Genomic DNA, 13,891 nt, shown 5'->3' on the forward strand with positions numbered 1-13,891 from the left:
ACATATCATACTGCCATATCAAATTCAAGATAAATACGCTATCGCTAGCATTAACAGACGCATTTGCCCGTAACCGTCCAATAAAACGTTGCTTTTGTAGAGGGAAATGTGATCGTTCGTATCTTTATTTGGTGGATCAAGTAGCAAGTAGCAACTCAGCTCGGTCAACAGTAGAAACCAATGGTGCGTTTAGTGCTGTCGGAAATTACATAATGCACTGTGGGCAAATCCACATGATGGGGGAGCTGTGGAAGTGCACATGTTTAAAATAAAATAGGCATTTAAGCATTTAGAATAATAATTTAAAACATTTAAATATTATTAAGAAAACGTTTAATTGCAGCCCCATCCAGAGACTGGAATTGTGGTTTCTGCCTCAAAATGTCTAGAATTAATTCACGAGGTTTTATTTTACTGAAGCGTTTATTATTTATTTATATATATTAATAATTTATTATTATCTTTTAAATCCCAATAAAGGCCAACACAGGCAGTACAGTTTGTTTACTTTTTAGATGCATATATTATACAGTATAAGAGTGTAACATCATTACATTAATTTGCTTTAAAAAAAAAGTTGACTTTGATCCCTTTTATGATGATAATAAGAGTAACGTGCTTGAATAAACGGTGCCAGATACTGGAGCGCGTGTCTCTTCGTGGATCCAAGATACTACAAAGAGGAAGAAGAAGAGGAATTAAGGGCTGGTGGATGACTTTACGAGGAACACTTGAACATATCAAAAGACATGTGAGCAATCTCGCGAGATTACAGAGCGCTTAAAGACGAGGAAGAGAAGCTGTGTGTGTGTTTGTTTAGATGTTCGAGGACAAAATGGGGACGCTGTCCGGCTCCGTCTGCTTTGTGGTGCTCTTCGTGGTGCTGTCGCGCTCATCGGCGTCCTCAGAAGTGTTCGACAGTGTTTTGGGAAGCACCGTCTCCTGCCACAAATCATGTGAAATGACCTACAGTTTGCACACGTATCCGCGGGTGAGTGCTCATCGTAGAGGAAAACAGTGTCTGATAGCGTTAGCTTAAGCTTATCAACGTCTGCTAACTTAGCAAAGGTAAAGCAGACTTCATATCTCCCACTCTGTTTCCAAACTCTGTGGAATTGAAGGTTGTCTCCGACGAGGGGTTTTGGCACAACTCAAAAGTGCGTCGACTTTCAGCGTCGTTTACCCCTCTGCTTTGTTTTTGCAGGAAGAGGAACTGTACGCCTGTCAGAGAGGCTGCCGTCTCTTCTCCATTTGTCAGTTTGTTCGTGACGGCGATGACCTGAACAAAACCAAATCATCGTGCGAATCCAGTGAGTTATCCATTCACCCCTTCACCTCTTTATCTCATGAAGCTTCATGAAGCATTGAATTGGTTCACTCCAGTGCGAAGCTTCATTTGCTCTGGTAGGACATCTACTGGACACCGCATACATATCAATTGGCATGAATTTGAAGTGTGTGGCATTTTGCAGAAACCCTATGAATAAAACTGTCGGCAAAATAAAGAAGTATGCTAAACATGTATATTGTAGTGATGGCAGTATACTACGTATGTACACACACACACACACACACACACACACACACACACACACACACACATATATATATATATATATATATATATATATATATATATATATATATATATATATATATATATATATATATCACTTCAAAACAACTTGCACTGCGTAACAGATGCTTGCACACCGCGGTTTGTTTGTTGACATTCATTTTCTCATTCTCATCTTAGTCTACGCTGAATCCTAAATGATCTCACACAGTGGACTTATACAAAGAAGGTGCTGCTTCAAACTTCCTTTTTTCAGAGTCTCGTTCCCTCGTGCCGATTAACGCTGAAGGCGGCATAAGCAGAGCAGCTTAGTCATGTCTCTGCTCCTGAGTGGATCTAATAAGATAAGATAGTCCTTTATTCGTCCCGCAGTGGGGAAATTTCCAGATCATGTATCATGTAGCACTGTGTATTTGAATACATTTTGATAGACTGAAATGTACCGAAATACCGTTGTTTGCCGTTGCGTATTGAACAGATCAGGGTGTACCGGTAAAATACAGAATACCGTTGCATCCCTAGTATAAATGGGGATGGACCTAGTTGTGTCTCTCCTAGTATTGATGGGGGTCCTCCCAGCCTTCCAATATTTGGCTCCATCACGCAGTGTTGGACCTCCAATATTTGCGTCTGCTGTCACGTTTTGTGTTCGTGTCTGCCTGACGCTGTCATCCAGGCGCCTCACTCTCCTAAATCTCCAAACTGTCACTGACCACAACTCTCCATCAAACACCCATATTTTGAATGGAGCCTGAGGGGTTTATATGGTGGCAAACTCCGAACCACTTCCTGAATCAGTCACGTGGGACAGCCGGGCAGCGAGGCTTCGGACATCGTTTTCAGCTCTTCCCCTAAATGAAGCAAGCCTCGATACGCGCATTGCGGAAACGCCCCTTCCCCTACTCGACATGCGCTTCGAAGCCTCGATACAGAACATCACATCACTACCTACACTAGAGCTATGGATAGGAATGGGACAATTAACAAAATTGTACTGTCTGTGATTTGAAAATGCTGTCTCACTCGCCCACACATCGCTTCAAACGTTCAGAATCACAAGATTTAATGATGACATCGAGACCCAGTGTGGAACACCTAATGTTATGACTGTAGAATGCAACATGGATTACTTTGTTGCTCACCGATCTCGTTCTCCCTGTCTGATGTTTGTCAGGGACACGCCTTTGCATACCAGAAATAGTCTTTGTGCCATTACCTCCTCATTTGTTGGTTTGTGTATTGGCTCTATGTGTGGCATGCCCCTCGCCTTGTATGTAAAACACATGCCATGAGCATAAACGATGGAACGTGGATGAACAGATGAAAAAAGTATGAAAAGTAAAATATTAAGGCCATTTTAGAAGGTGTACATATAAAAGGCATATTGTGGAGTCGATGACAAAGAATGCAGACAGTATTCACCTTTTTTAAGCAGCTGAAAATTCAGAAACCTTGTTTTGATGATGACTAAAAAAAACCCTCAAAGCTTAATCAATGATCAAATTACGTCAGTAGTTGGTTAATAATTTATTCATCAGTGTAGCCTACTTCATGCTATAAAAATAATTTTTAAAGCAATGTTACACTTATACAAACATTCAGTGTATCTTTAGGCCACCTAATTCACACCCTTTTGTCTTTTTGACTGTAATAATCCTGTAGCTTCTGCTTGTAACCTCTGTACCTCCACAGCCTGTCATGAAGCCTACACACAGTCCGATGAGCAGTATGCATGCAACCTGGGCTGTCACAATCAGCTTCCATTTGCAGAGCAGAGACAGGAGCAGGTATGCATATGCAACAGTCACACACTTGTCTGTATGAGTGTCCCACTATGTAAGCGTGTACTCAACACTGCTTATTCTTGCAGTTGGAAGCCATGATGCCTAGGATTCACCTGCTCTACCCCCTGACTCTGGTCAGAGGACTCTGGGAGGATATGATGAGTCAGGCTCACAGCTTCATCACTTCAACATGGACGTTCTACCTACAGGCTGATGATGGCAAAGTTGTCATTTTCCAGGTATCGGTCTGAGAGAAAGAATAAACAAAGATTGGTCTCTTAAACGTACTCCCTGTTAGAATACTTGACAACCTTGTTCTGTCTTTCAACAGTCTGTGCCAGAAGTCAGGTTTTTCTCCCTGTTTGAGATTGAAAACGACGATAATGTGGAGCAAGAAAAAAGCTGTAAGTCTTCAAGACTTCATTTTAGGGAATAGCTAGTGATGTTTTCAGGCGATCTTCTACATAAACAAATGACAATTCATCATAGTATCCTATTATCTGCAGACCCTGTGGAATGTAGGCAAACTATAAAAGAACATCCGTTGTTTGGCTATAACATGCTCCTGTATAAATCCCTTATAATTGCAACATTAACCATTTTACAATAAAGGGTTGTGTCTGTTATTTTGAACTGTTGAAAGAATATAAACCAAAGATGTGTCCATTACAACTGGGGGGTGTTTTCAGGTGCAAATCAGTGGTCATGTCCTAATGCTGGAGCCTTGATTATATTCGTTTTGTCCAAAAGTGGTGGAAATGCAGCTGGCTTTGATATCTTTAGTGGTCATACAAAAGAATGCACTGGGAAAGTAACATTTTAGTTTTACATGTTGTTGTAGATGTTCTTATATCCATTATTTCTTCTAAGGCCCCAAGGCAAATAACTAGGAATATTTCATCTCTTATTTCTCATTTTCTAGTCCCTGAGCTGAGCAGACCAGTTTACAAAGATTACCAACGCCCTTTTATTCAGGAGAGGGACCGAGACTTGACCGGGGATGAGGACTATGGCTTGTTTGGCTGTCTTTCAAGGTAAGTTGGTTGTTGCACACCCTCAGCATACATCCTATTCAGACCAGGTAGTGGCTTTCTGATGGTGTGATCACGTCAAGACAGCAGTCTTTCTCGTTTGTCAGTTCTTTTGTTTCCATTTTTCTCATGCATGTGTGCAAATACAGTTTCTGTTTGCATGCAGCACTACAATGAAATGGGTCATCACTGTGGCAGTATCATATGGATTGATTGATTGATTGTGGCTTGTGTCACATTGTTCATATCAAAGTAGAGTAGAGGGTGTCGGCTGATGAGACCCACGTTCATACATACTAGACCACTTTTGAAACATGTCTTCAGCGCATCTCGGTTGTGTTCACACCTTAATGAAACCTCACCACTAAGACGGATGTTCATGCGGATGTTTGTCACATTATTACCAGCTGGGAGTTTTTAATTGTTGTGGAACTGCACAGGATAAATATTTTTCTTTATAGGAACCCTTGGCTACCAGGATGGATCCTGAGCACAACTCTGATCCTGTCTGTGTTGGTCCTGATCTGGATCTGCTGTGCCACTGTGGCAACTGCTGTAGACCAGTATGTACCAGCTGAGGTAAGTGCTACACTGCCTGTGATGCGAGCTGAATCCTGGTATGGAAATGTTTATTTGGAGATTTGGGGTGCTTGAGATTTGTCCACCCCATGGTCTATTGTGGTTTGATTGCGATGCAGTCTGGTGTTCGCAACCTCTCAGCCAATCAGACCATTGATCCTGATGATGTATGCAGAGCAAAAATGTCCACAAATGCTCTAGCGCGTGGCAGGGGAAATGCACGTTTGACTGAACACCATCTCCACCAAATTCTGTGTCTTTCATGACCATTAACCCATTTTTATTGCATCAAGTAACTCACAGAAACTTCATTAAAAAAAAAAAAAAAACTTGAACTTGGTTGGTTTGCTTATCGACTAACATGGAGGGTGGGGTTTATCACCTTGTAGGTGTAGGTTAGCATCCTTCTTTTTCATTGACAGTCTTATTGCCTTTCAGAAATTAAGCATCTATGGTGATGGAGACATCAAGGAAAAACTGATTCCATATCCAGCATCCTCCTTACTGATCATCACTTCCAAAGGGGCAGAAGAAGAGGCTGGGCCACTCCCCGCCAAAGTGAACTTGGGTCAGTCTGACGTCTAGAAGAACCGAAACAGGAGGGACGTTTTGCTCTACGAATGATCTTTAGTTGATTTTTTTTTTTTTTTTTTTAATCCTCTGGCACGAGCCCTGTACTTTTTGTGGTCCTAACAGGAGTTGGTACAAAACATTTTGTATCACTGATATGTCTCTTCTTGCTTTTGATGCTTTTATAATTGGAGTGATGTGTGGCTTTTTTTCCTCTGTGCATTGGTATAATCGAGGCATTATAGTATCGTAAATGAGTTTGGGTTTTTCCTCCAGTTTGCATTAGCACTCAGTGTACTTTATGAAATGTTTATATGAACTAAGAAGTGAAAAGGAGCTTCATCCAGAATCTCAACTTTTGGTGGCTGTACTAATGTTTCTGTTCATGATTCTACTGCTGTGATTTCTAAATTATAATGAATTTTACAATAAAGTTCTATGCTCTTGATCTTAATGAATAGTGATGGTACATGCAGTAGATCCCCCCACTTTGCTGTTTTCTACATAATGATGAATCTACATTAAAGTGGAGCGAAGTTGTTGGACTTGACGTGACTTCTTTATTTCAACCAGAAGATGTTACTGTATTTGGATCATTGTTGGTTTAAAAGCAAACAAAACATTTGTTTAAAGCAGAAGTAATTATGAGTAGAAACCACAGCTAGAAAAGTGCTTATTTTTCAGTTACTACCTGAAATTGTAATGAAACCATAGATCAGGGGTGTCCAAACTTGTTCTAACAAGGGCCAAATTTGATAATGTAAAGATTTCTGGGGGCCAATAGTCTTTTTAACAGCCAAATTTACACACAAAGGTTATGTTTTATAATAATTTTATTGTCCTTGAGCGAACAAATGAAACAATTCTGCATTTCTTTTACATCTGGAGTCAGATATAATAACATAATAAGGTAACAGGAAATGACATGCCATTGAGGCCGATTTTCTGCCCCAGTCCCTCCTGGGCCATAAATAATACAGTATAGAACTGAAGCTGCGGGCTGTACAAAATCTGACCGAGGGCTGTGATTGGCCCCCGGGCCGGACTTTGGACATGCCTGCCATAGATCATTATCAGCAACAATCAAATAAAACATAGCTCCTCAATGTTGGTGTAATTAGATTATTTAGGGGTATTCAGATCAAGTATGACTTTGCTTATCCTCAAACTGTTTCAATCGTTTATTGTAAGTGTTAAATGTTAGGTATTTGGGAGAGGAGCCAGTCAAAACAAATCTGAATTTCAGGTATATATGCATAATGGTTACATGCGCCACACAAAAAACAAGCAAGAAATGATTATATGTAAATTACATGTAAAATGTGTATAATTTATTGAGGTGATGGTTCTCCAAAAGTCACTGGTTCACTAGATCTGTGGATTCCTTTGTCATATGACTACATGATATAATTCAAATGTGCACATTGTCCACTTTGCTTATAAAAAGTATTGCACACACCCATGGGCTAAAAACAGCACAAGACAATTGCACAATCCGTCAAAGAGCTGTGTTTAAAAGACAGGAGCGATGAGATGATCTGTCTTGTTGACTCATTTAAAACCTGTTACTCAAGTGGCTGATTTTTTGCTTCACAACCTTAAGTAAATGGTGTCTGTATATCTGTATACATCACCCAAAAACAAAACATTAAGTTCATGAACTAATGTTGATGGTTTTTAACTCTACATTGTTCAGTAATAAAAAGTCATTATCTGACATTTCAGAAAATGAAACGATTATTTCTTTTTAACCTGTTCATACTGATTTAATACAAAACCATGTTCAGAGTGATTTAATTTCATCTGATACTTGTGTATTTTTTTTTATTTTTGCATAGATTTCGACTTCCTGTTAGAATTAAAGTTTGCTGAAGTCTGCCCTCTTAACGTCAAAATAAAAGTCTACTACGAAGAGAGAGACGTTTGCGTCAGGGATTCACGATATCAAAGGTCGCAATTTTTCGTTTTGTTTTCATATAGACACACTCATACAACACGGTAAGCAGTATGACACACCATTGTGGATTGTACATTTACTTTTTAAAAGGTAAAATGTTATTTTGAAAATATTTGGTAACAGGAAGAAGCCTTGTTTACAGGATATACAACATCCTGAGCCGCAGGCATCGCTAGCAAACATTAGCTTAGAGAAGTGAAATGATTGTTTGACATTTGAAAGATCATTTGGTGAGCACATGCTTTGATTAAAAATAACGAACGAAAATGTCATTTTGACTTTGTTGAAAACCACAGTTATCTATGCGACTTTAGTTTAGCATTTCAGAGCTGACGTAACGGGGTAACTGTTGAGCTCTCGAGACACACGAGATAACGAGTTAAACTAACTTTAAACGCGCATGTTTTCATTTGTTTTTAGAGCGAGTTTATCAGTGTTAACGATGGATGAATATGTAATTCTGTTTCTTACCTCCTCATTATTGTACTTCATGTGACATCAGCATCTGTTTCAGAGTGAATCCGTGAAAATGGCGTCAGCAAATGATCCATTTCAGTTTCAGGGTGAGTTTTTTCACTTTGAATAAAGTCACATCACTTATGTCACTCTCTCTCTCCAAACCATGTGATTTGAAATGTTTTCTCATGTCATGAATGCAGAATTTGATGAGGCTGGCAGCCTGTTAGAAGACAACAGAGATGCAACAACCATCAGCATTGAGGTTGAACCTGTTAAACCTGAGAAACAAAGAAATGCTGCTGGTTTAAATCCTGCTGATGAGGATGATGAATTTGACAATGATGACAAGACAGAGGTCAGGATTGGACGCTTTAATCATTTGTCATATGTGATGGCACTGCACCATAGTACAGTTCAAGCCCTCAACAACTTCAACTCTACTGGCTTTTTTTTTTTTGCTTTTCCATAAAGTATAGTACCTCCTCTGACGAGGTTCCAAGCAAGCTGAGCCGATATGAAAATGTGACTTGGACATACTGCCGGCCTCTGATTGGCGGAGAGTGTTGGCATACATCTGATACAAGAATTGAACTGGACAATGCTGAACTGTAGATCAGATCAAAAACACTTAAAAATCCTGAGTCGTGCATTAATCTCCAAGATCTAGCAAGCAAATGTCTAAAACCTCAATATTTAACGGAGGAGTCTGGTGTATTTGGCGACAGCGCTGTCTGAAGCCGGTGACTGTGAGTGGAATCACAACAGTCCAGTTGTCCGCTGACTGTGTCAGATGGAGTCTGTGCTCCGCTCATTCAGGAAGTACTGAACGATTCGGTGAACAAATCTTTTCAATGAACCAATTCTAATGATTAAGCACACCAAAAATACCTGCTTTGTTTGTGTTGCATATAAGACGACATCACAGCAGTTTGCACAGAGGTACTGTGAAGTAATGATGCCACACTGAGTAGAGCTGAGTAGTGCTAGAACTGTATAATAACATAACAAACCACATTTATTCATCCACACAACCTTCCCTTTGTTACACACTGGACCTTCAAGTTTAAAATCATGAATATCTATGTGTAATATTTCATGTTTCTTTCCACTGCAGCTCCTCTCTGGGCAACAGAAAAGTGTCCCTTTCTGGACCTTTGAGTACTACCAACGATTTTTTGACATTGAAACCCGTCATGTAATAAAACCTTTAATACTTTCCCTCAGTGTGACCATTTGAGACTTGAACTGAACTAATGCAACTTGTTAACCTTTTGTTTTTCAGGTGAAGGAGAGAATTATTGGATCAATGCTGCCATGGCCTGGAAAGAACTTCATTCAGCTCTACCTTCGTAGAAACCCCGATCTTTATGGTGAGCACTTTTTCATGCCCTAAACTGCGGTTAAATATATTATGGCTTCACCAGCAGAAGTTCTAATATTGATATGTGCTTCCAGGACCCATCTGGATTTGCACCACTCTTGTGTTTGCCATTGCCATCAGTGGAAATATATCCAACTTTCTGGTGCACTTGGGCAAACCAAACTACAGGTATACCCCGGAGTTTCGTAAAGGTAAGCACTGTTATTCATGGCTCAGTTTCTTTAAAAAGAGAAGACACAATTGTCAATTATTTCTCATAAAAACCTTCATTTGGAACATTGTGTTTTACAGTGACCATTGCTGCAACAGCGATTTTCAGCTATGCTTGGTTGGCGCCTCTTGCCCTCTGGGGTTTTCTGCTATGGAGAAACAACAAGATCATGAACTTGGTTTCTTACTCCTTCATGGAGATATTCTGTGTGTACGGTTACTCACTTTCCATTTACATACCTGCAGTGGTAAGACCAAATGTTTTGTTTTGTAACAATCTATGAATGGCACACAGTAACCGACCACATGACTAACAAAGAAGCCCATTTGTGTCTTAAATAAGGTGCTATGGATCCTCCCATTTGAATGGCTGAGGTGGTGCTCCATCGTGGTAGCTTTGTGCCTCTCTGGCTCAGTGCTGGTGATGACGCTGTGGCCTGCAGTAAGGGAGGACCACCCCAAATTTATTGTCGCAATTATGTCTGCTGTCGTGATGATGAACATCCTGCTCGCTGTTGGTTGTAAGGTACAGGCAACGTTCCCCCTGTATTATTCATTACAAGAGGTTGAAAATGAATCTGTTTTGAAGAAATTAGATACAACATTGATTGTCCTACTAATTCACTTTATTCAACTCCTGCCCGTCTATCTTGGTGTAGATAACAACAGTGATCTGAGTACCGTGTCTAAGCTGAAGTCTATCGTGTCAGTCACAGTCATCACTATACACATGGGCAATTCTGCGTGTCTCTCCCAGTGCGTTCTGGGAAGTGACTGCACCCGATAGTGTCGGGTGAACTCGCACGCCACAGTCGGAAACTGTGACTGCATTTGATAACTGCTGTGACAATGGGCTTTTAGTGGCCTCCTTCATGTGAATACATGATGTGATAAGTGATATCGTATGTCTGGTCACATTCATCAGGAAGCCCTGTCTGAAGGCTGATGATGAATGGGCACCAGGATTACTCTATTCTTACCTCAAACTTACTCTCAGACAGAAGAACTTTCTATCCAAGATGTAATGGCCTCTTCTTGGCATGCCTTTTTTTTCCAGGCCTATTTCTTCAGCAAACCAGAGCCAGTTCAACCTGTTGACAGCCTTGTTGCAGCAGTGACGACAACCCATTCGACATGAAAGCCTTTGGTTGTGTTAAGGTAAACAATAAAGTCAGAATATTAGTAAGTCATGAGCCTATTGTACAAATTCACTAATGACCTCATACATATTAGTTATATTTGGCTGCTCTGTTCTTATTTAATCCCAACTGTATGGAGAAGAATTGTAATAATAATAATAGTTGGCCTACATTCTAATGGTTTTTGGTTGAGCATGTGTTATTCTGACCTGCTAAAACAGAACACCCGACACCGGACATCCACTACACAATTTCTCCTTCCCAAAGCAAGTGTTATTGTTTTTTTAAATTTCTGCTTCTCCTGTTGCCTCTCCTGTTAGAGGGAGTCGGGTTGCTGGAGTGATGAAGTCACTGCTCGTCTGGATTTCACCTACACTAGGACATTCTGGCTCAACACCTAAAAACCCAGTGTGTGTGTGTGTGTGTGTGTACCTGGTTCAACTGCGTGACCTCTGAAAATGAACACTACTACCACGTATATTCTTTCTAATGGGATGGGTTTTACATTTCCTTGAAGATTAATGGTGTATCGAGTTACACTTCACACATGATCTCTTTTAGTGTTTTGAAGTTTTAAGGATGAAATATTTTGATAAACTAGTATGTGCAGTAATGTCAATGGTATCTTAGCAATGCACTTTCTACTTTGGGAACAGTATGTGTCTGTACAGGATCTTTTGTATGAACATTATAGGTGTAAGATTTTCAGATTTCAGAGGTTTTTTTTTTGGTTACTGACAAAACCATGTGTGCCCTTAACTAATACCAAAGACCCAAGTCATTTTCGACATGTGTAATGATATATGTTTTTTATTATTGTGACAGGATATGATCTATTGTATGGAATTAAACTTTCATTGGAAACTATAAAAGAATGCTGGTCACACTTGCCATGAATGGGTTTATTTGTGATGTATCAAATGTTTATTTATAGTTTACCTAGAGTGTAATTAAACAATATGGAACAGAATGTGCGCAAACTGGCCTTTATCTGTGTTAAACATTATGAAAATACGCTCATTCACGTCATTGTCATGCTGCTCGTCTCAATATGAGGCTGCAGCTGGACTGGATTTCTAGATGGGCCTAAGAACAGGTCACAGAGAACAACACAGAGGCAGGTTTTATTCCACTTATCCCCTGGGGCTTAGCAATAGTGCCACACAGCAAGAAGTTCACCGAAATTATGTAGAGTTTGCATGTTCTTGTTGTGTCTGTGAGGCTTTGCTCAAAGGATGCATGGTGGATAGATGGTCTTGTTAACATGTGCAGTAATGCAACCTTGAACTTTTATGAATTGTCTGGGTTTTTAGCCTGACACAAATGTGTGAATGGGGGTTTGGAATTGATTTAGAGTCTTTAAGGACAAGAATCACGATTTTTACATCAATTTTGTTTTGACACCTGGAGTACACAATATAACAGTCTTTTAGTTCAAATAAATAATGAAACATTTGGCTCATGCAAATATAGATATATAGAGGTTTTACACACACACGCACACACACACACACACACACATGTGCAAAGGCAACTTGACTCTCCTGCTGAGCTTCTAATGGTGTTAAAGGCTGCCACTACATTTCAACACTTGCCCATTTTAAATATTTAAGGGAGAAATTCTAATAGCTATCAATTGCACGTATGGATTTTAAAGTATAGTGGTAACATTTTCTTCTGATGTCTTCTAACTCATCTGTCTTAACGGTCATGCGGCCAAGTGTTTGTATGTGCAGATTACCCACAGTGGAATATGTTATTGATGTATGCAAAGCCTGTCTCCAAAGGCTCACTCTGTGTGCTCAACACCTCACATGAAGTGGACCAAGCTGCAGACTGTGCTTAATATTTTCCAAAGTTTTTAGAGTAATTAACAATATAAAGAGAAACTGTGTCACTTGAAACGGTGTCAGGATGGCGGTGCCCTAATTAATGGTCATTCTAGCCCGAGCTTTGAGTTACACAGGAGCTGACTGTCAACCAGATAACCTTCTCAGAGGAACGCCACATGCCTCAGTCTCAGGCATGCAGACTGCTGCTTGTGCTTGTGGATTTATTAGCCCGGTCTAAGCAATGCCGAAATATATTATTTAAAAGAATGCCTTTTTAATCTTTTTTCTTTTTCATATTGTGATTTGCAAACCCTTTTAACAGGATGGCTTCCGTGAATGGAAAAGTTGAAAAAGTGTCCAAATTTGAGACTTTAAAACTTCTGGAGAAATGCAGAAAGGAACGAGATGATGCCCTGCACAGAGAAAGCATTCTCCGAGAGAAATTCCGACAGTATGAGTCGAGGTTGCGTTCAACTGAAGCTCTGAAACAAAAACTGAAATCCTTGACCATGGACAACAAAGAGCTGAGGAAACAGGTGAAGGCACTTCGCACTGAGATTGGACTTGAATGCAGTCCCAAGTTCATTGGGAAGACCACCAAGGACATCATCAATGACTTACAAGAGAAGGAGCGCGAGTGCAGTTCGTTGGTGGAGAAGGCTGGGAAACTGAGCTTGACCATTGACGATTTGACATCAGAGCTGGCAAACACGGTCACCTCGAAAACTCTTTTAGAGGACCAAGTTCAGTCATTGCAGCAAAACCTGAAGGACATGACCAATAATCAGCGCCGTTTGCTAAAGTTGTGGGAAGACAAGAAGTCCCAGAGGGAACAGCTCGCCCTGCCTGCAATTCCTCAGAAGCCAGGACAGAAAGCATGTGTCCATCAAGCAGTGCAAACTGAGATGTCCATGAGTTCATCACAGAAGCTGCCAGTCAATGCCTTTGAGAACAAGCCCTTCTCTCGAGACAGTGACACAAGGACACTTATAGAAAAGCACACTTTTCCAACTTATGGCAATGGCTACCATCCTGAAAAGAAATCTTTAATGCGTGATGAACCTAATGGAATTCAGAACTGATTTGACTCTATATTTACACTACTAACATTGTCTTTTGGTAAAGTTCATCATTTCATGAAAATGAATGGAGAGAAAGTTATCATTTCATTTAGAATTTTGTAATTTTTGGTTATTGTTGTGACAGTATCCTAGCAGTATAATTCAAATGTAACAATCATGTTAGTCATATTCAAGGTAAATTATATACAACGCATTTTAAGTGACGGCAAAATGTTTTTATACCATTGATATTTTGAAATAAATATGTATAGTTATATCCATGTATCTTTCTAAAGACGATTGCTAGTAAAT

At 39.9% G+C, this 13,891-nt stretch overlaps 3 protein-coding genes across 3 annotated transcripts; all 3 read left to right on the top strand.

The window, feature by feature from the left end:
- Positions 1-796: 796 nt before the first annotated feature.
- On the top strand, positions 797-6,090 carry tmem59 (transmembrane protein 59). Its single transcript, XM_083890393.1, has 8 exons — positions 797-991; positions 1,205-1,310; positions 3,269-3,363; positions 3,447-3,599; positions 3,692-3,764; positions 4,283-4,394; positions 4,853-4,970; positions 5,409-6,090. The coding sequence occupies exons 1-8, from the start codon at positions 821-823 to the stop codon at positions 5,553-5,555; spliced, it is 975 nt and encodes a 324-aa protein (XP_083746519.1). The 5' UTR covers positions 797-820; the 3' UTR covers positions 5,556-6,090.
- A 1,555-nt stretch (positions 6,091-7,645) lies between these two features.
- yipf1 (Yip1 domain family, member 1) lies at positions 7,646-11,560 on the top strand. The gene is made up of 10 exons (XM_083889288.1): positions 7,646-7,727; positions 8,012-8,060; positions 8,157-8,311; positions 9,071-9,151; positions 9,239-9,326; positions 9,412-9,528; positions 9,629-9,795; positions 9,891-10,073; positions 10,605-10,705; positions 11,007-11,560. Exons 2-9 carry the CDS (start codon positions 8,027-8,029, stop codon positions 10,683-10,685), a joined length of 906 nt encoding a protein of 301 aa, XP_083745414.1. The 5' UTR covers positions 7,646-7,727; positions 8,012-8,026; the 3' UTR covers positions 10,686-10,705; positions 11,007-11,560.
- A 1,281-nt stretch (positions 11,561-12,841) lies between these two features.
- Positions 12,842-13,600, top strand: LOC310927324 (uncharacterized protein; the record flags this gene model as incomplete). Its single annotated transcript, XM_083889618.1, has 1 exon — positions 12,842-13,600. One exon carries the CDS (start codon positions 12,842-12,844, stop codon positions 13,598-13,600), a length of 759 nt encoding a protein of 252 aa, XP_083745744.1.
- Between the last annotated feature and the right edge of the window lie 291 nt (positions 13,601-13,891).

Source organism: Microchirus variegatus (genome assembly GCF_963457635.1).
Source record: "Microchirus variegatus genome assembly, chromosome: 5".
NCBI classification, from domain to species: Eukaryota; Metazoa; Chordata; class Actinopteri; order Pleuronectiformes; family Soleidae; genus Microchirus; species Microchirus variegatus.